This window comes from Myxocyprinus asiaticus, chromosome 46, assembly GCF_019703515.2.
Source record: "Myxocyprinus asiaticus isolate MX2 ecotype Aquarium Trade chromosome 46, UBuf_Myxa_2, whole genome shotgun sequence".
Taxonomy (NCBI): Eukaryota; Metazoa; Chordata; class Actinopteri; order Cypriniformes; family Catostomidae; genus Myxocyprinus; species Myxocyprinus asiaticus.
Window position 1 is genome coordinate 29,013,769 of NC_059389.1, and position 15,255 is coordinate 29,029,023.

A 15,255-nucleotide genomic window follows, 5' to 3' on the forward strand; every position below is an offset into this window, starting at 1 on the left:
AGCCGCTGCTTTCCAACAATGCTACTGGGAAAATGTTTTGTGGACTGATGAAACTAAGGTTGAATTGTTTGGAGGGTCAACCATTTATTCAATCCAAGGGTTCGCATACTTTTTCTTTCTACTGTATATAGTAATTCTTGGTTTTGCATTGGACCTTGCATTGGTTTATATGCTTGTCAGTTATAGTGACTACTCAAATAATTATTCAAAAAGCATTTCATTTGGTTTAGCCACCACACTATACTACTACAAACTAATGAGTGAAAGATCTCATCTATAAATGTTGAAGTCCAGGGGTTTACATTAGCATGTATGTCTCTAGAGTTACTAGATGCCATGCAATAAAAATTTGAGTTTTGTAGCTTTTAATAGATGTCTTTTGCTTTGAAGTAATCTAAAGGCTATAGTGTACTCTTAAAAGTTGATTAATTTTTTTTTACTTTTAGCAGATGTACACACAATTTACAGTCTTTTATTGCAATTCCTTTTTAGACATTTAATCACTTAGCAGAATATGAATTATGGATATTTACAATTCAAATTTAACTAGTTAAAATTATCATTCTTTCTATTAGCAATGGAATTAATACTAGTGAAAATTTTGATTTCAGGAATTAGCTTTGCACTACTAAAAATTTTCATTCTTGATATCAAAAATAGAATTTCAACTTGTAAAAACCAAATATCTGTAACTGCAGTTTCACTAGTAGAATATCACAATGATCTGTCATTCATTCCTGATCAAAACAGAATTACAAATATCTATAATTAATTTATTTCTAGTTAAAAAATTTTACTAGTAAAAGGTTTATTTTTTTTATATCAATAATTACATTGTGAATAGTGAAAATGTCCATTCCCAAAATCAACTGTGGAATCACAACTAGTAAAAATGCTCATAATTGATAACTGTAAATGCATTACAGTTTTTCTTACTATTTACATTAACAACAAAAAAATTGAACATTGCCACTAGTAAAAACCTAAACTACATTTTCACTTGAAAAATGTAATTGCAGATATTCATTTCCTGCACATGATTACGAATTCAGCTTGCATTAGTCTTTCTCTTTCGAGAAAACAAATCAAAATATTTGTGACATAAGGTCTTTATATTCTGTAATAGAACATAAAGTAGAACATATAAACAGTAAAAATGTATCATTGCATTGTATTTTAATACATAAAAAGGGTTTTTGAACATTTTGCTCTGCTTTTAACCCTGAATGAAGAGTTCTGCTCTAGAATTGCAGTACCAAAGGTATACATGAAACAATGCCATGTGAGAAGTTAGCAACAAGACAACCAATTTTAAACTGCCTCAAAGCATTAAATATGCATCTTTGTACTTTCACACACTGTTAAACTTCAGCATCTCAAGGAAGCAGGTACAAATGTTGAACAGTGACGACAAATGCTAAGTAACTAAAGTAATGAAGGGTTTTATTTATTTATTTATTTATTAAATAGTCCATATACATGGAGACATTTCCACAGATGTACAAGCAGTTACAAAACAAGTCATGTGCTTGTTACATGCCGTATTTCTCCAAATCATTATTAACCTCGTAAATATGCGAAGAAAAACATTAACCCAGGGTTAACAATGTACAGTGTGAAATGTCATATCCTGACTACCTAGATTAATTACTAACCCTCAGTTAAACCAGCGTTAAACATGACCCAGGTTAACAAAGGAAAGCCTAAATGTAATTTAACATTGAACTCGGCTGAGTAGATTAACTCACACTGAACGTATTTGTCTACCCTTCGCTTACAAAAGGACACTTGAACACTTGTTCAATGTCTGCTAAATATATATTATTTCATAATGACAATCCCTGAGATTGAATGTTTTACAGCAAATTGTGCACTGCTTGACAGAAGACAAGTAGATGTTGTTATGGGCAAGAGAAGATGGATCTTGAGTGCCCTCTGTCCTCTCTCATTGATGATACTGCCTCCGTTCCATACTCATCCTCCTCATCACCTCACCGCTGAACTGGTACGTCAGTTTCTTCTTCACCTTTTTGACCTCGCCGGTCTTGCTGTAGTTTCGCAGCGCCCTGGCCATCTTCTGGTAGGTCATTTTCTTGCGGTTGCCCTTTTGCTGTCCCCAGCGGCTGGCCAGAGTCTCCTTGTGTTTGGAAGAGAACTGAAAGACACCTCGCTCTCTGTCCACCCACCAGATGCAGTCCCGCATGTCTCCGTCTTTCAGAAGGTCCAGGAGGAACTGATAGAGACGAACTTTCCTTTTGTTTCCTGTAGAAGTTGACATTTATTTTTAAAGCACTGTCAAGACGACACACAGCATCAACAACACAGAAAACTCCCATCGGATTCGCCAATTTTGATCTCAAATATATAAATATATAAATACTTCTTATCGGCCATGAAACTGTATTTGCCGTTATTTGTATTCAAAATATATTTGTTGTCCCTGTGACAATGGTTTTATTTAGCTGCACTTTTCCTTTTACATTTGTGTCACAGTACATGTCACTGTGTCACTCATACTCACAATAGAGCGCAACAGTCTGGTTCTGGAAGTAAAAATCTCATTCATTTTCTTCATAGGCAAATTCATTTTTAACAATAACTTATAAAACTTTAAAGCTAGACCTACCGTGACCTCAGAGGTTGTTAATTGATGGTAAATGCTTCTGTAGAAGCCATCAGTCTGTGTTATTTCAACTCTATTGTTTAAAAATCATGTTTAATAGTGGAATTCCTAGTGAAGAACTACAGTACCCATGATTGTGATGAGAAAGATCCACCAATCAGAGAATCGCAACGAACTAAGCGTGCCAAAAGAGCTCTGCAGCGATCACCCACTCTCATGACGCACTGTGAATGACTTGAGTCATTCTTCCAGTTTCAAATTATTTAAATATTGGCATATACCTGTATATTTCACAATAACATTAAAATATATATTGTTTCTAGACTTATAATTAACAACTTTAAATCAATAAATGTATATTTTCTCATAGCTTTTAATTTGATTATGTCATTTGCAATGCTTCATGGGATTTAATTTTATTCCCTCAATAAAGACACCAGAGATAGAAACTTGAGTCTGCAACTCAAACTCGTAAACATTTGACCTGAGACTTGACTTGGACTCTAAATCATAGACTTGTAAAAAACACAAGTCATTTTGTTTTTCCCGCCGGTGCGACTACAGATTTGGCCAACTCTCCCTCTCTCTCTCCGTTTATGCGCTGCTGTTTTCTGTTAAGTGATATCAAACCGCAAATGCACCAAAAGTGTAATGAAACAGCACTATTTGCTACCCAGATCAATGGACAAAGTAGCTCGAGCGCAGAGCAGGTGCGTTTGTGTGTCAACCTCACAGCATAATCATTACAGCGCTGCAAGGACGAGTGAGAAGCACGGCGTGAGTCATGGAAACATTTGACTTCAGCACAGAATGCTCTGGTGCAAACCTCTCTGTGAGCAAACTACTTTAACCTGCGTGGACATTACATTTTGGCTTTGCTATACGCAACGCATCATTTAATTTCATTTAAACTGACTGATCTCAGTTCAGGAGACTCTGTGCTGTCAGTAAAGGGTTAAACTCAATGCACCAAGTCATGTGATCAAACAATATGGCTTCAATCACAAAGGAGTTTGCCTTTGGGAGAAACAGCAACATACGGAAGCCCTGAACCGCAAGGTGGAAAAAAAAATATGCTGTTCCTTCCTGAGCCTAAGTCTTAATTTTTTTTCTCTCTTCCTAAATTTTTTTTTCTCTCTTCAAAAAAAGTTTTTTTTTTCTCTCTTCAAAATTTTTTTTTCTCTCTTCCAAAAATATTTTTTTTTCTCTTCAAACATTTTTTTTTCTCTCTTCCAAAAAATGCATGTGGTATCAACCTTGGCCACCAGGTGCCACTATCAGTAAACATGTAATCTTATGCTTTTAATGCTTTCTCTGTTGCTATATAGCTGAATAATACATTTATTATTTATTTATGGGTTTGCAAACCTTAATCAAGACAAAATCAGGTTACATATGTTTGATATGGCATTCGTTGTCGTGTAACAACTGGAGTTCTTTTGCTCAGTGTTACATGGTGGAAGCGAAGGAATGTATTGAAGAAAATGGGAAACATGGGGAAATTATTATTATGTCTGTCCTTTTGAAATGGTAATGTTAATATTGTTGTAAGTAATCTAGTTTCTAAACGAAAAGATCATTTATAAATGAAATCCTCGCGACTGAACGGGGATGTCATGTGCAGACTTTCATGGTGGAATTTAATTATAATAATATATTTTAATATAACAAGTTGTCTATGCTTTTGAAACACACTGTCTACTGCAGAAGTGAAGAGTTCCAGATGAAGAATGTCAAATAAATATCCAAATATTGTTGGTCTGTCTAAACATGAACTAGACAGTTACGCCCATGTAAAATACTCATCCCAAACAAATTGGTGAGGTGTGAGGAATCACCTATAGTATCACTCCCCGGGTTCCGCGGGGGGAAGAATAGTAGGCTACACACACCTGTTTTGTATTAGCAGTATGGGCGTGAAGCTATAAAAGTATAATGATTTCTGTTGTTAGGGGGGGTTTTGGTACTGCTAATTTTTTGCCGGAGCTGCCATGCCGGGACGTGGGCTGGCGGTTATTGCGAAAACGGCGTGAGTAAATTGGGAGGGGTTATTTGCGACTTCGGGGTAATCTTGAACTCGAGGTTTAGGCGGCCGCTGTTGATGTGTTCTACGAATGCTGTATCCCACATCAAAAAAATAAATTTTTGAAGAGAGAAATACATTTTTGGAAGAGAGAAAAAAAAATTTTGAAAGAGAAAAAAAATTTAAGACTTAGGCTCAGGAAGGAACTGAGACACAATATTTTTTTTTTTTTACCGTTATTTATTTTTTTTCACCTTGCGGTTCAGGGCTTCAGTAGCAACAAAACTACATCTGGTAAGAAACCTAATTAGGTTTTTACATTGAAACCTATTTGAGTCAAAAGATTAGAGTCTCTAGTTTCATCCAATATGCCATTTTTTAAAAATTTGAGCGATTTATCGCGAAACGGCACGCTGTTAAACACAATGACCACATTCGTGGACTGTATGCTCAGTTTCAGATAAAATATCCTATATTCACTGTGAGAATAAATTGATGCATCCAAAAACTGGAAAATGCTGCTTTCAGAGGCTTTATATGGAGTTAGAATGAAAATAAGGTGCATTTCAAACTGTTCTGAGACCAGTGCAGACAGACAGCACACTGGAGGTTAAGTCATTCACTAAATAGGGAGCAAGGGAGCATCATATAACTCTCTATGCAGCTAAGTGCATTCAATCAAAACTTCCTATTTAAAGTTCAGTTTCAGGCTGCAGATGATGTTTGGATCACTCAACATGTTTGGCAGACATGGGACAATGATAATCAGTACATAGATTCAGAATTTATCATTTATAATTTTATTTTAACATGGTTGGCAGCAGTGTTGGGTAAGTTACTCTTAAAAATTAAAAATGACATCTTCTACAGTGTAATTACATTACTGTACTAATTACTCTTTCTGAAAAGTAATTGCATTACTTATTACTAATTACTTTCTAAACCTTGATCAACCTCGACCAGATGAAAAATACAAGGACAGACATGAAACTGTTCTTTAAATTCTTTCAAATAAATCATATAAAATCAAATAAATTATTCATGAACTGGCCAAAGAATTTAAGAGGGCAGTGTTAAATTAAAAAACATACATTTTAACATTAGACGTTAAATTTCAATTTCAATTCACTATTGTTTTATATAGAATTGTTCTGTAGTCTATTCAGTATTTAACGCAATTACATCAGAAGTAACAGTAATTAAATAACTGAAAAATTAAGAGTAATCCCATACTTTTTGCAATGAAAAAGTAATTGAATTACAGTAATTAATTACTTAGTAATGCATTACACCCAACACTGGTTGGCAGTGACTGCATGATGCTGGCCAATACTTTAAATCAGAATGATTTATGCCTATTTCTGATGTAATGTCTGTAACGTCTCAGACACATGAATAACCAACACTCCCGGAAACATAAACAATTTGATAAAAAAAAAATCTGACTTTCTATAGCTTGGTGTTATTTAAAAAAATTCACAACTTAGTCCTGCTGTCCACATATGAGGACATCAATTTTTAGGAAAACTATTTGGTCTAAACATTTATTTTTATTTTTATTTTTTATGTTTCTTAGGGGCTACTAGTTACAAATCAAAAACGGGAATGTAAAAAGCACACACCAGTCACGCTGGGGTCTCAGGAGGTTAAACCACACTAAAAGGCCCAACAAAACAGCATTGACACTGGGAAAACACTGTGACATGCACAGACATAAATTAGCAGACTTTTCACACATCACCACCTTTATCATAAATTTACTATAGTAACAGTAACTGTATTGACTGAAGTATGAAGTCAATACAGTGAACTATATTCATAATAAATATTATATTACTACTATAGATCTATTACTTTTATAAAAGGATATTAGGGGAGTGAGGGAGTATCATCCATTTTTGGTACAACTATGGCAGTTTATAAATGTTTATATTTTTTGCATTTATAGTTTTAAATGTGTTTAGGATAATGTTTTTCTTTACAAAAATGCCAAAGATTGTTTTATAGAAATCATGTTATATTTTACCATGGTAGTGACGATCCATGCTTGGTTTTACCTGAGGTTACCATGGTCTTGTTACAAATAAATACCACTGTTTCAACTATAAAAACTATGGTACATTTTCATAAGGGCAAATGCAATGTAGAATAAAGGGCTTTAAAGCCCTAAAGATTTATGGACAAAACTAGTTTTCCAACTGAGTAAAATCTTTTCTTACTTTTTTGTTTATTGATTGTTTACTGTATAAAAATAAAATCCATGATTACAGTAAAACCTTATGTAGCCTACTTTATTAGACTAGTTTGAATAAAGGCAATCACTTAAAGTAGTCAGTTTTAATATTTCAAAATTTGAATGAGCCTTTTACAGGGTTTAATAAACTAACCAGCGGCAGATAAAAAACTATTGCCAAAAAAAATAAATAATAATAATTCTGACTTGGACTTGTGACCAAAGATTTGAGACTTGACTTAGGCCACATACACACTGCAGCTAAATTCGGTTGTCAGTTCACTGTACACACACAGTTCAATAAAATATGGGAATGACAACCGCATTCTACATCCAAATTAACTCCTTAAAAATTCAGGTATTAACAACCACATTTTCAGAAATTCCATGCAGTGTGAACGGAACTGAACTGAACAACTAGCTGTGGTGGATAATCTCTTTGCTCAAAAACAGCTTACAAAAAATGGGTTAAGATGGTGGCATTCAAAGATATCTATACGTAGATACCTTATTAGCAGCTGTTAGCATGTCCGCCATATTGGATAGGTCAAGAGCAGTCCGTCAACACATGAATGTGAATTGACAAATGCGGACTGCAAAAGTCTGTTGTCTTTTAAAGCCAACTTTCAGATGATCTGATTTTCCAAAAACACTGGGCAATATTTTAGATGATATAAAAAATCCTGACTTCATGTCTAAAACAGGTTTTTCCCCCACAGCAAACTGCAAATAAAGTCCTCTACAAATGAATATATGATGGCAAACATACTGTAAATTAGCACCCAGTCAGTCAATTCATAACATGATGTATGTATATCTACAGTGGCATTCATGTTTCACAGGTGCAAGACGCTGCAGCGTTGCAATGGTTATCACTTGTCAATCATCTCAATTGCGGAAGTCAATCCTGTACCGTACACACATGGAATGACAACTTTCAATGATTCACACCACATTTAAATGTGATTGTCACTCCCGAAACTTTGTAGTGTGTATGTGGCCTTAGACTTGGACTTGATAGACTTGAGACTTGACTTGGACTCCACTTCAGGGACTTGTGAACATGTCTGAAAGACACAGTCTTGTACCTTTGTCTTTTTTGCTTTAAATCAAAATGTATAATGTTGAGATTTGTTTCTGAACTCGTTGGTTTGATTCATGGCTCACAACTCTTTTATGAAGGATTTTATGAACTTCCGGAGCCAAGATGGCTGAAAAAGTGGGCGGGCACTGTTACACTCTATATTCCATCTGTATAGGTCTTTGGGACAAGACATTTTAGAGGGTTTAAAAGCAGAAATGTGAATCTTGTACTTTTTGTTATGGAACTTACATGAATTATAAAACATAAACGTGCTTTATTATTACGTTTGTCACAGTTGACATGAGTGACGTCAAGTTCATCTTAACAAATAATGTCAGAAATACAACATTTAATCTACCTTTTGTGTAAAAATGTCTTACATTTTTATAAATGTTGAAATTACTTCTGATTCACCACAAGGTTAAAGTTAAGTACATTGGATTGTAGGATACAGAATCTCATACAGTGTGCTTTGTTGTACACTTTACTGCTCATTTTGGCCAATGTAGTAGATGTATACCATGCATACAAAAATGCACATACCTACTGCAAATTAGAGAAATTGACTGTGGTGACATTTTTGTGCCATTTTTGGTTCATTACATGTATCATGACAGTTCCGAGGTGAAATATCCACTTTGTGGTGCTAAAAGCAAGTTAAATGTTCTCCCAAACAATTATTATTATTATTTTTTTAAAGGTTAATCAAGTTTTAAATCAACAAAACAGACCTAAACCTTAAACCTAAACCTAACCGATAGTGTCATAAATGCAAATGTGAGATGAAAATCATTTTATAAATCATTGATTAAAAATCATTAAGCAAAAATGTAGGTATAGTAACGTGATTCTGTGAGACCAGTTTGGACAGAACTCAAGTTGCATTCACCCTGGAAATTTCTTTCAAGGACCCCATAAACATCTAAATAAGTTTTTTGAATTTTAGTCCATTGTATATGCTACTGTACTACTAAATTACAGATACAGTATGCACATTTCTCTTCTGGGAAAACAGACTAAAAATATTGATGACTCATCTTGCACTACAAAGATTTTTGTCCAGTCACATGCTCTCTACAATGAGAAACTTTCATTGCTTTGAAAAAACTAAAGGCTACTGGCTTTTAAAAAAAAATCCCTCCAATATTTTCACCCAAACTTTGTGTATGAATGAAAAAGAAGTCAACAAAGGACATAAAACTGCACTCATCAAACCATTTCATGGGGTCTTTAAGAGTAAATACTGTTGGGCCTCATGTATTCAGACAGAAGACAAAGGCAGGCCTAACAGTCGTAAAAGTCTGACCACACACTCCGTCATAAATCTTACTGATCAAACAAATGGAGTCCAAAACAGACTACAAATCCCATGAAGCCTTGCTCACTAAAGGATCGAACTCTCAACTCCTATTGGATGAGGCACACGACAGAACGCCCCACAACCATGACGTCATCGGGAGTAGAAATAACTCTGAGATGCTTTCGGGATTTGCTTCCAGCAACTTTGCTCGCTGTGCGTAGACGCAGCTCATCGCTGCTCTCAGGTGTAGCCTCGTGGCACAAGGAAGTAACGTCCGACTTGAAACTGTGGCCATACAATTTCCATCTCGCTGGACGAGTTGAGATTACTCTGTGTTCCACCGAACACTCTAACGGATCCGAAGGAGACCGCCGAGCAATCCGCATCTTCATCCGTTTGCCTACAGAAGTGAAGAGATAAAAGATTTCTCTTCCATCTTCAATCAAGTCGACGTCGCTGATTTCTCCACCAGCCTGCCGAGAATCAGCAGCCATACGCCCGCCGACAGAGTGAGGATACGGCCTCCCGTCATCACCCGAGCCTCGAGGAAACGAGTCGGAGTTAAAGGACGGATGAACACACATTCTAGCTGCATCCTCATGCGATTCAAGTAAGAGGTTTACGTCTAGGCAGAGATAGAATATTATAGTGTGTTATTCTTGTGTATCAAGGTTATTGCTTGTACAGTTTACGGACCGCCGAGTCCGCTCATTGCTGCTAATAACACTCAAGGTATTACTGTAATGTACTGTTATCACGAATGAGATCTGTTGTGTATTTCCGCCATCGCGGGTGAGACCAGCACACTGAGTTTATCCATTAAAGAATCAAAGACTGCGGGACGGTTTACGAGCCTTCCACCGCGTCTCTGAGTGATAAACTAACAGCTGCTTTCTCTCCCACGATCGCGAAACTGGCTTTGGGGCCGTAACTTAATTCTCTCTCTCTCTCGAACTAACCACACACACACACGCGACCCCTCACAAACATTCTCGCACACATTTTTGGCTGGTAGATAACCTCGTGATAAAGATCAGCTTTGTCCCTAAGCTATCGTACAAGCGGACACACGCAGTAAACAGGCAGACGCCATTGACCGGTTTCTCTCCGCCCACATTCACGGCCATATTCTCTGGCCGGAAATCTCGTGTGACGTACTCTCCACGAGAGTCACGTCCGCCATTTTGTGCGCGTCCCTCCTTACACACACACACACACACACACACACACACACACACACACACACACACACACCTTCCTCATGTGTTATAGGATTATTTTGATTTCCATATCTAATCATATCACTGTTTAGTTTGTAGTTGTAAGTCGGAAGTTTATTGACTGCATTGTATTGATTATTAATTGATATTACTGCATCAATAAACTTTGTTATATTTCAAAGAGAAGTGTTTTGGTTTGTTTTGCATACACCTGTGTCAAATGCTGACAGGGGATGTCAGTGCTCGGATTCAAGCCTTCATTGTTTTTTTCGAAAATCGATATACTTCGGATGTCGATTTTCCTAAGAAAACAATCTAATATTGAGACTGTTATACTATCTGGTTATTAGTCCCTGATTTCAGGGTGGTGCCCCGTCAATATTAATCCTTATTAATATTCTATTGATTTTTGATAATTGATAATTATCTTTGATTGTTGAATTTGACGGATCAATAAGCTAGTGTTAATTTTAATCAATGTTTCATTGATGTTAATAATTAATGATTATCTTTGATAATTGTTGATTTAAAGGATTAAAAAAAAGCTAACATTGATTCTCATCAATGTTCTATTGATTTTAATAATTAATAATTATCTTTGATAATTATTAATTATTGCTAATAACCAAACCCGCTCCTAAATGTAGCACACTATATTTACTGGAGCCCCATAAGAAGTTTTAATGAGTTAGATTCTATTATTTAATTTAAATATTAATTAATAACTAAAGAAATAATGATTAATTATTTCTGATAGTAACACTGATCTAAACAACCAGTAAAGCCTTACAATACTTTATGTATGTAGCTTACCTGACAGAGTGCTGGAGGTTCCCGGGTGACCCTCATTATCCTCGTCACCTTCTGACACCTCAAAGGGTGGACTGCGACCCCCAGGGTCCTCATCATCCGTGCTACAGTGGGGGACCGGGGACCGTAAATACAGCGGGTGATGGACGTAAGTGTACTGGAAATAGATGTATATTCAGTCTCGCTTTCATATTTGACTGATGCTACCAGATCTAACATTGACCGAACAAACCCACAAAATCTCATCCAGCAATATCAATTGTCACCTCATGGATAAATGTCTAATTTAGCCCACCAAACACAACCAAAAAAAGATTATGAAGTCAATTTTCAGACAAATATACAAATGGTCATGCACTGATTTTCAGTCTTACATTTCCCCACTGCTCGACTTATTTTGAATCAGAAAATGCTTGTTTAGCACGATCATGTATTAGTGGTATCAAAAACTTAGAAACCACAGAATTACTTTAGATTGAAAGAGGAAGTACGAAAACTTGGTGTCAACAAAAAGGGACACAAAATGGTGTGGCCCTGGATTTACAAATCAAGTGCACATCACGTTTTCGCTACAAGCTCATCCCAGAGACCCACAAAATGTTGTTTCGATCAGCAAAAACCAACCACAACAGCACAAGTACTGTATTAGTTTTATATGACATGATTAAAGTCATTTTTTAAATCAGATATTGTTAAAGGGATAGTTCATCCAAAAATAAAACTTCTGCCATTATTTTCACCCTCTTGTCATTCCAGATCTGTATGACTAAGGCCACATCCACACTAATATGTGTTCGGTTGAAGATACTTTGATTTTGCTACATTTACTTCTCTAATCCACACTAGAACGGCATTTTCCTCCACCAAAACATAGACTTACAAAAATGTTCTCTAGTCCCACATCATTTGGAAATCGATGACGTTAGAAAATGGAAAATGGAGTTTTAAAGTGAAAACGTAGTAGTATGGACAAGGCCTTAATTTCTTCTGTTGAACACAAAATGAGAAATTTTGATGAATATTCATGCAGCTCTTTTTCATGCAATGACAGTACATAGGGACCATGCCTTCCAAGCTTCCAAAAGGGCAAAAACATGGCCACATGGCTTAGGTTATGTTAGGTTAGGCTAGGTTAGGTTAGGATTCATTTTATGATAGCTTTGTGAGGAACAGATAAATATAAAATATTTATTTACTGAAAATCTAGCTCAGAAATCTCATCCGCGTTCACATTCAGATTCAAAATGGCATTGATGTGCCAGGTATGAGGTCATTTACGATAAAATGCCATTGTTTCTTACATTTGTTATAATATAACGTGACACACAAGTTTGTATATGCGGAAAGGAGAATGAGATTTGACAGAGGTGAAGATTATCAGTGAATAACAACAAAAACTCTGTAAAATCGTATGGCTTCAGAAAAACTGAACCACATATAGTGTGTAAGTCGTATGTACTACTTTTATGTTGTTTGTTTGAAATTTTTGGAGCTTGACAGCCCCAGTCCCTTTTTAATTTCACTGTATAGAACAGAGCAGTGTGAACATTTTTCAAAATAAACAAAAAAAGTGATACGGGTTTAAAAGGACACAACATTTTATTTTACAGTAATTGGCGAGCTGCTCCATTTCAGAGACTGCGTTCAAATGGCTTATGTTACTAAAAACTGTAGCAAATTTAAAACTATATTCTACAAAATTCTATTTTGCATTAAAAAGGCATTGATTTTGATTGTCTCTATAACACATATTGTGTTAACACACGTGTGTGTGTGTGTGTGTGTGTGGTGTGTAATTGTGTAGCAGCAGTGGCAACAGTCTTCTGTCAGGAAAAGACATTGTTGAGCAATCAGTCTGTATGCTCACTCACATCCGGCACATCTCTCTCTCTCTCTCTCTCTCTCTCTCTCTCTCTCTCTTTCTCTCTCTCTCTCGCTCAATGTTTTCCTCTGATTAAAGAACGGTCAGAGAGTTTTCAGATGAAATATTCAACAAATTAATTGATATTGCAACACTTTACAATAAGGTTGTATTCATTAGCACTAGTTAACTACATTAGTTAGTATGAAATAACAATGAACAATGCTTTTTTAGCAATTACTAATCTTGTTTAATGCTAATTTTAACATATACTAGCACGTTATTAAAATTAAAAGAAGTATATTTTAACATTAATTAATGCATTATGAACTAACAATGAATGACTGTATCTTTATAAATTAACATGAACAAAGATTAATACATTCTGTGAAATTCTGTGATTGTTCCTTGTTATTTCCTAATGTATTTACTAATGTTAACAAATAGACCCTAATTTTAAAGTGTTACCAATTAATTTGTAAAATAATTTGCTGAATATTTTCATTCAATGTTATTTTTGCTGCACACTAAACTTAATACTTTTTTTTTTTTTTTTTTTTACATCTATAACCTCATATCTTATTATACTGATTTCCCCCCCCCCCAGAGATCACCATTTATACACTTTCCATTGAAAGTCCACAACAGGTCAGTGCATAGACAGTACTGATATTCTAAAATCACTAAAGGAATATTAAGTTATAAAACTTCCACAAAAACATCCCTTTAATCTCATAAAGTGATTTCATGCATTGTCTGTTCTGTATATATATGTGTGTGTGTGTTTGTGTGTGTGTGTGTGTGTGTGTATATATATCTATATATATAGGGGATTTTATAGCATAAAATAAGCAACCTGTGGAGGAACTACAGCCATCCCTGGATCTACAGATGGGTGATAGGTTTCCACATCTCCAAAGCGATATTGGCTTGGGTGCAATTCAGTATACTGAAGATCCTGCGGTGGCTCAAATTCACTGTGTTGGACATGAACATTTGTGTAGTCCCATCCACTCTCTGACACAAAAATGACAGCAAGAGAAAGAAAATAGAGGGTCTGATTTATAAAAACTGGTTTCAAAGTCGTGCAAATTGAGATGTTCGATCTGTTTCTTTTCACATCCTGCTGTTAAAATTACATTCATTTGCAGGCCCAGCATCCAACAAAACAGTTCAAGACATTTAGTACTTCAGACAGACAATAAATGTCAAATAATGCTCTGTGAACCATCAACATTTAATCATCAGAATCAGTTTTATATGTTCATGATATGTGATACAGTACTTTAAAACTCACCTGGATGAGTTTCGGGGTCAGTACTGAGATATTGGTAGAAGTCGTATGTCGGTCGACCGCCATGGTCATACGGAATTATTTCTTCTGATAACTGAAAAACATTCAACTTTGATTTGTTCTTCTACTTCATATCTAAATTCATATAATAATTCGTTAAATACAAAAGTTCCTCCACTCATATATTGGTCATTATTGTTTGTAATGGAACTCCACTAAGAGTTTAAAATGTTGTAAAAGCTCAACGCTCAATTAGACAGATAACATTTAATAAAATGTAGGACATTTTAGTAAAGTTAAATAGAAAGTGTGCATTGTCACATTAACCAGTTGACTGCAAAATATTACAACAAAATTCTACATTCAAAATATCTTTCCATCTGTTTTACCTGGAAATGTTTAAAAGGGTCGAAACAGAAGACAACCTCTTATACTTACAGGTGAAATAACACAGCTTTCCATTCTGTAATGCAACATGAAGCCCTTCAATCACACAACTTCTCCTACGGTGTCTATCTCACAGATTCACACTTATTTACAGAATATTGCATAACATGACTTGGAAATTACTTCACAAGGTCTCTATCCTGTGGTGTTTTTTTTTTTTTTTTTTAAACTGACATTTGCATCAGATGTTGTTTTAAAACTCTCCTTCCTTCAGCTCTACTGTCCTGATTAAAGAGCCAGATGTTGATGGTGTGTGGTGATCTTTCCTGTATTGTCCCTTCTTGATTAATCTGACTTCACTGAAGGATTCAGCCTCTGATAGGTCAAATGTGTCGATGGCTTGTGATTGTGCATATGTGA

At 35.4% G+C, this 15,255-nt stretch overlaps 1 protein-coding gene across 2 annotated transcripts; it reads right to left on the reverse strand.

Moving 5' to 3' along the window:
• Positions 1-1,426: 1,426 nt before the first annotated feature.
• On the reverse strand, positions 1,427-15,208 carry LOC127436312 (transcription factor PU.1-like). 2 transcript variants are annotated; one of them, XM_051690392.1, is made up of 5 exons: positions 14,887-15,208; positions 14,452-14,542; positions 14,011-14,186; positions 11,297-11,450; positions 1,427-2,262 (listed from the first exon to the last, which is right to left on the reverse strand). In XM_051690392.1, the coding sequence occupies exons 1-5, from the start codon at positions 14,923-14,925 to the stop codon at positions 1,946-1,948; spliced, it is 777 nt and encodes a 258-aa protein (XP_051546352.1). In that variant the 5' UTR covers positions 14,926-15,208; the 3' UTR covers positions 1,427-1,945. The 2 variants fall into 2 exon arrangements, with proteins under 2 accessions (XP_051546352.1, XP_051546353.1); XM_051690393.1 differs by having other exon boundaries at positions 14,011-14,171; positions 14,887-15,205.
• Between the last annotated feature and the right edge of the window lie 47 nt (positions 15,209-15,255).

Coding starts and splice junctions, on each gene's coding strand:
- LOC127436312 (XM_051690392.1), bottom strand. CDS start 14,925: ATGTTGCATTACAGAATGGAAAGCTGTGTTATTTCACCT. Junction 14,187..14,451: donor TGACCCCGAAACTCATCCAG/GTGAGTTTTAAA, acceptor TTTCTCTTGCTG/TCATTTTTGTGTCAGAGAGT. Junction 11,451..14,010: donor TGGCTGTAGTTCCTCCACAG/GTTGCTTATTTT, acceptor ATCTATTTCCAG/TACACTTACGTCCATCACCC.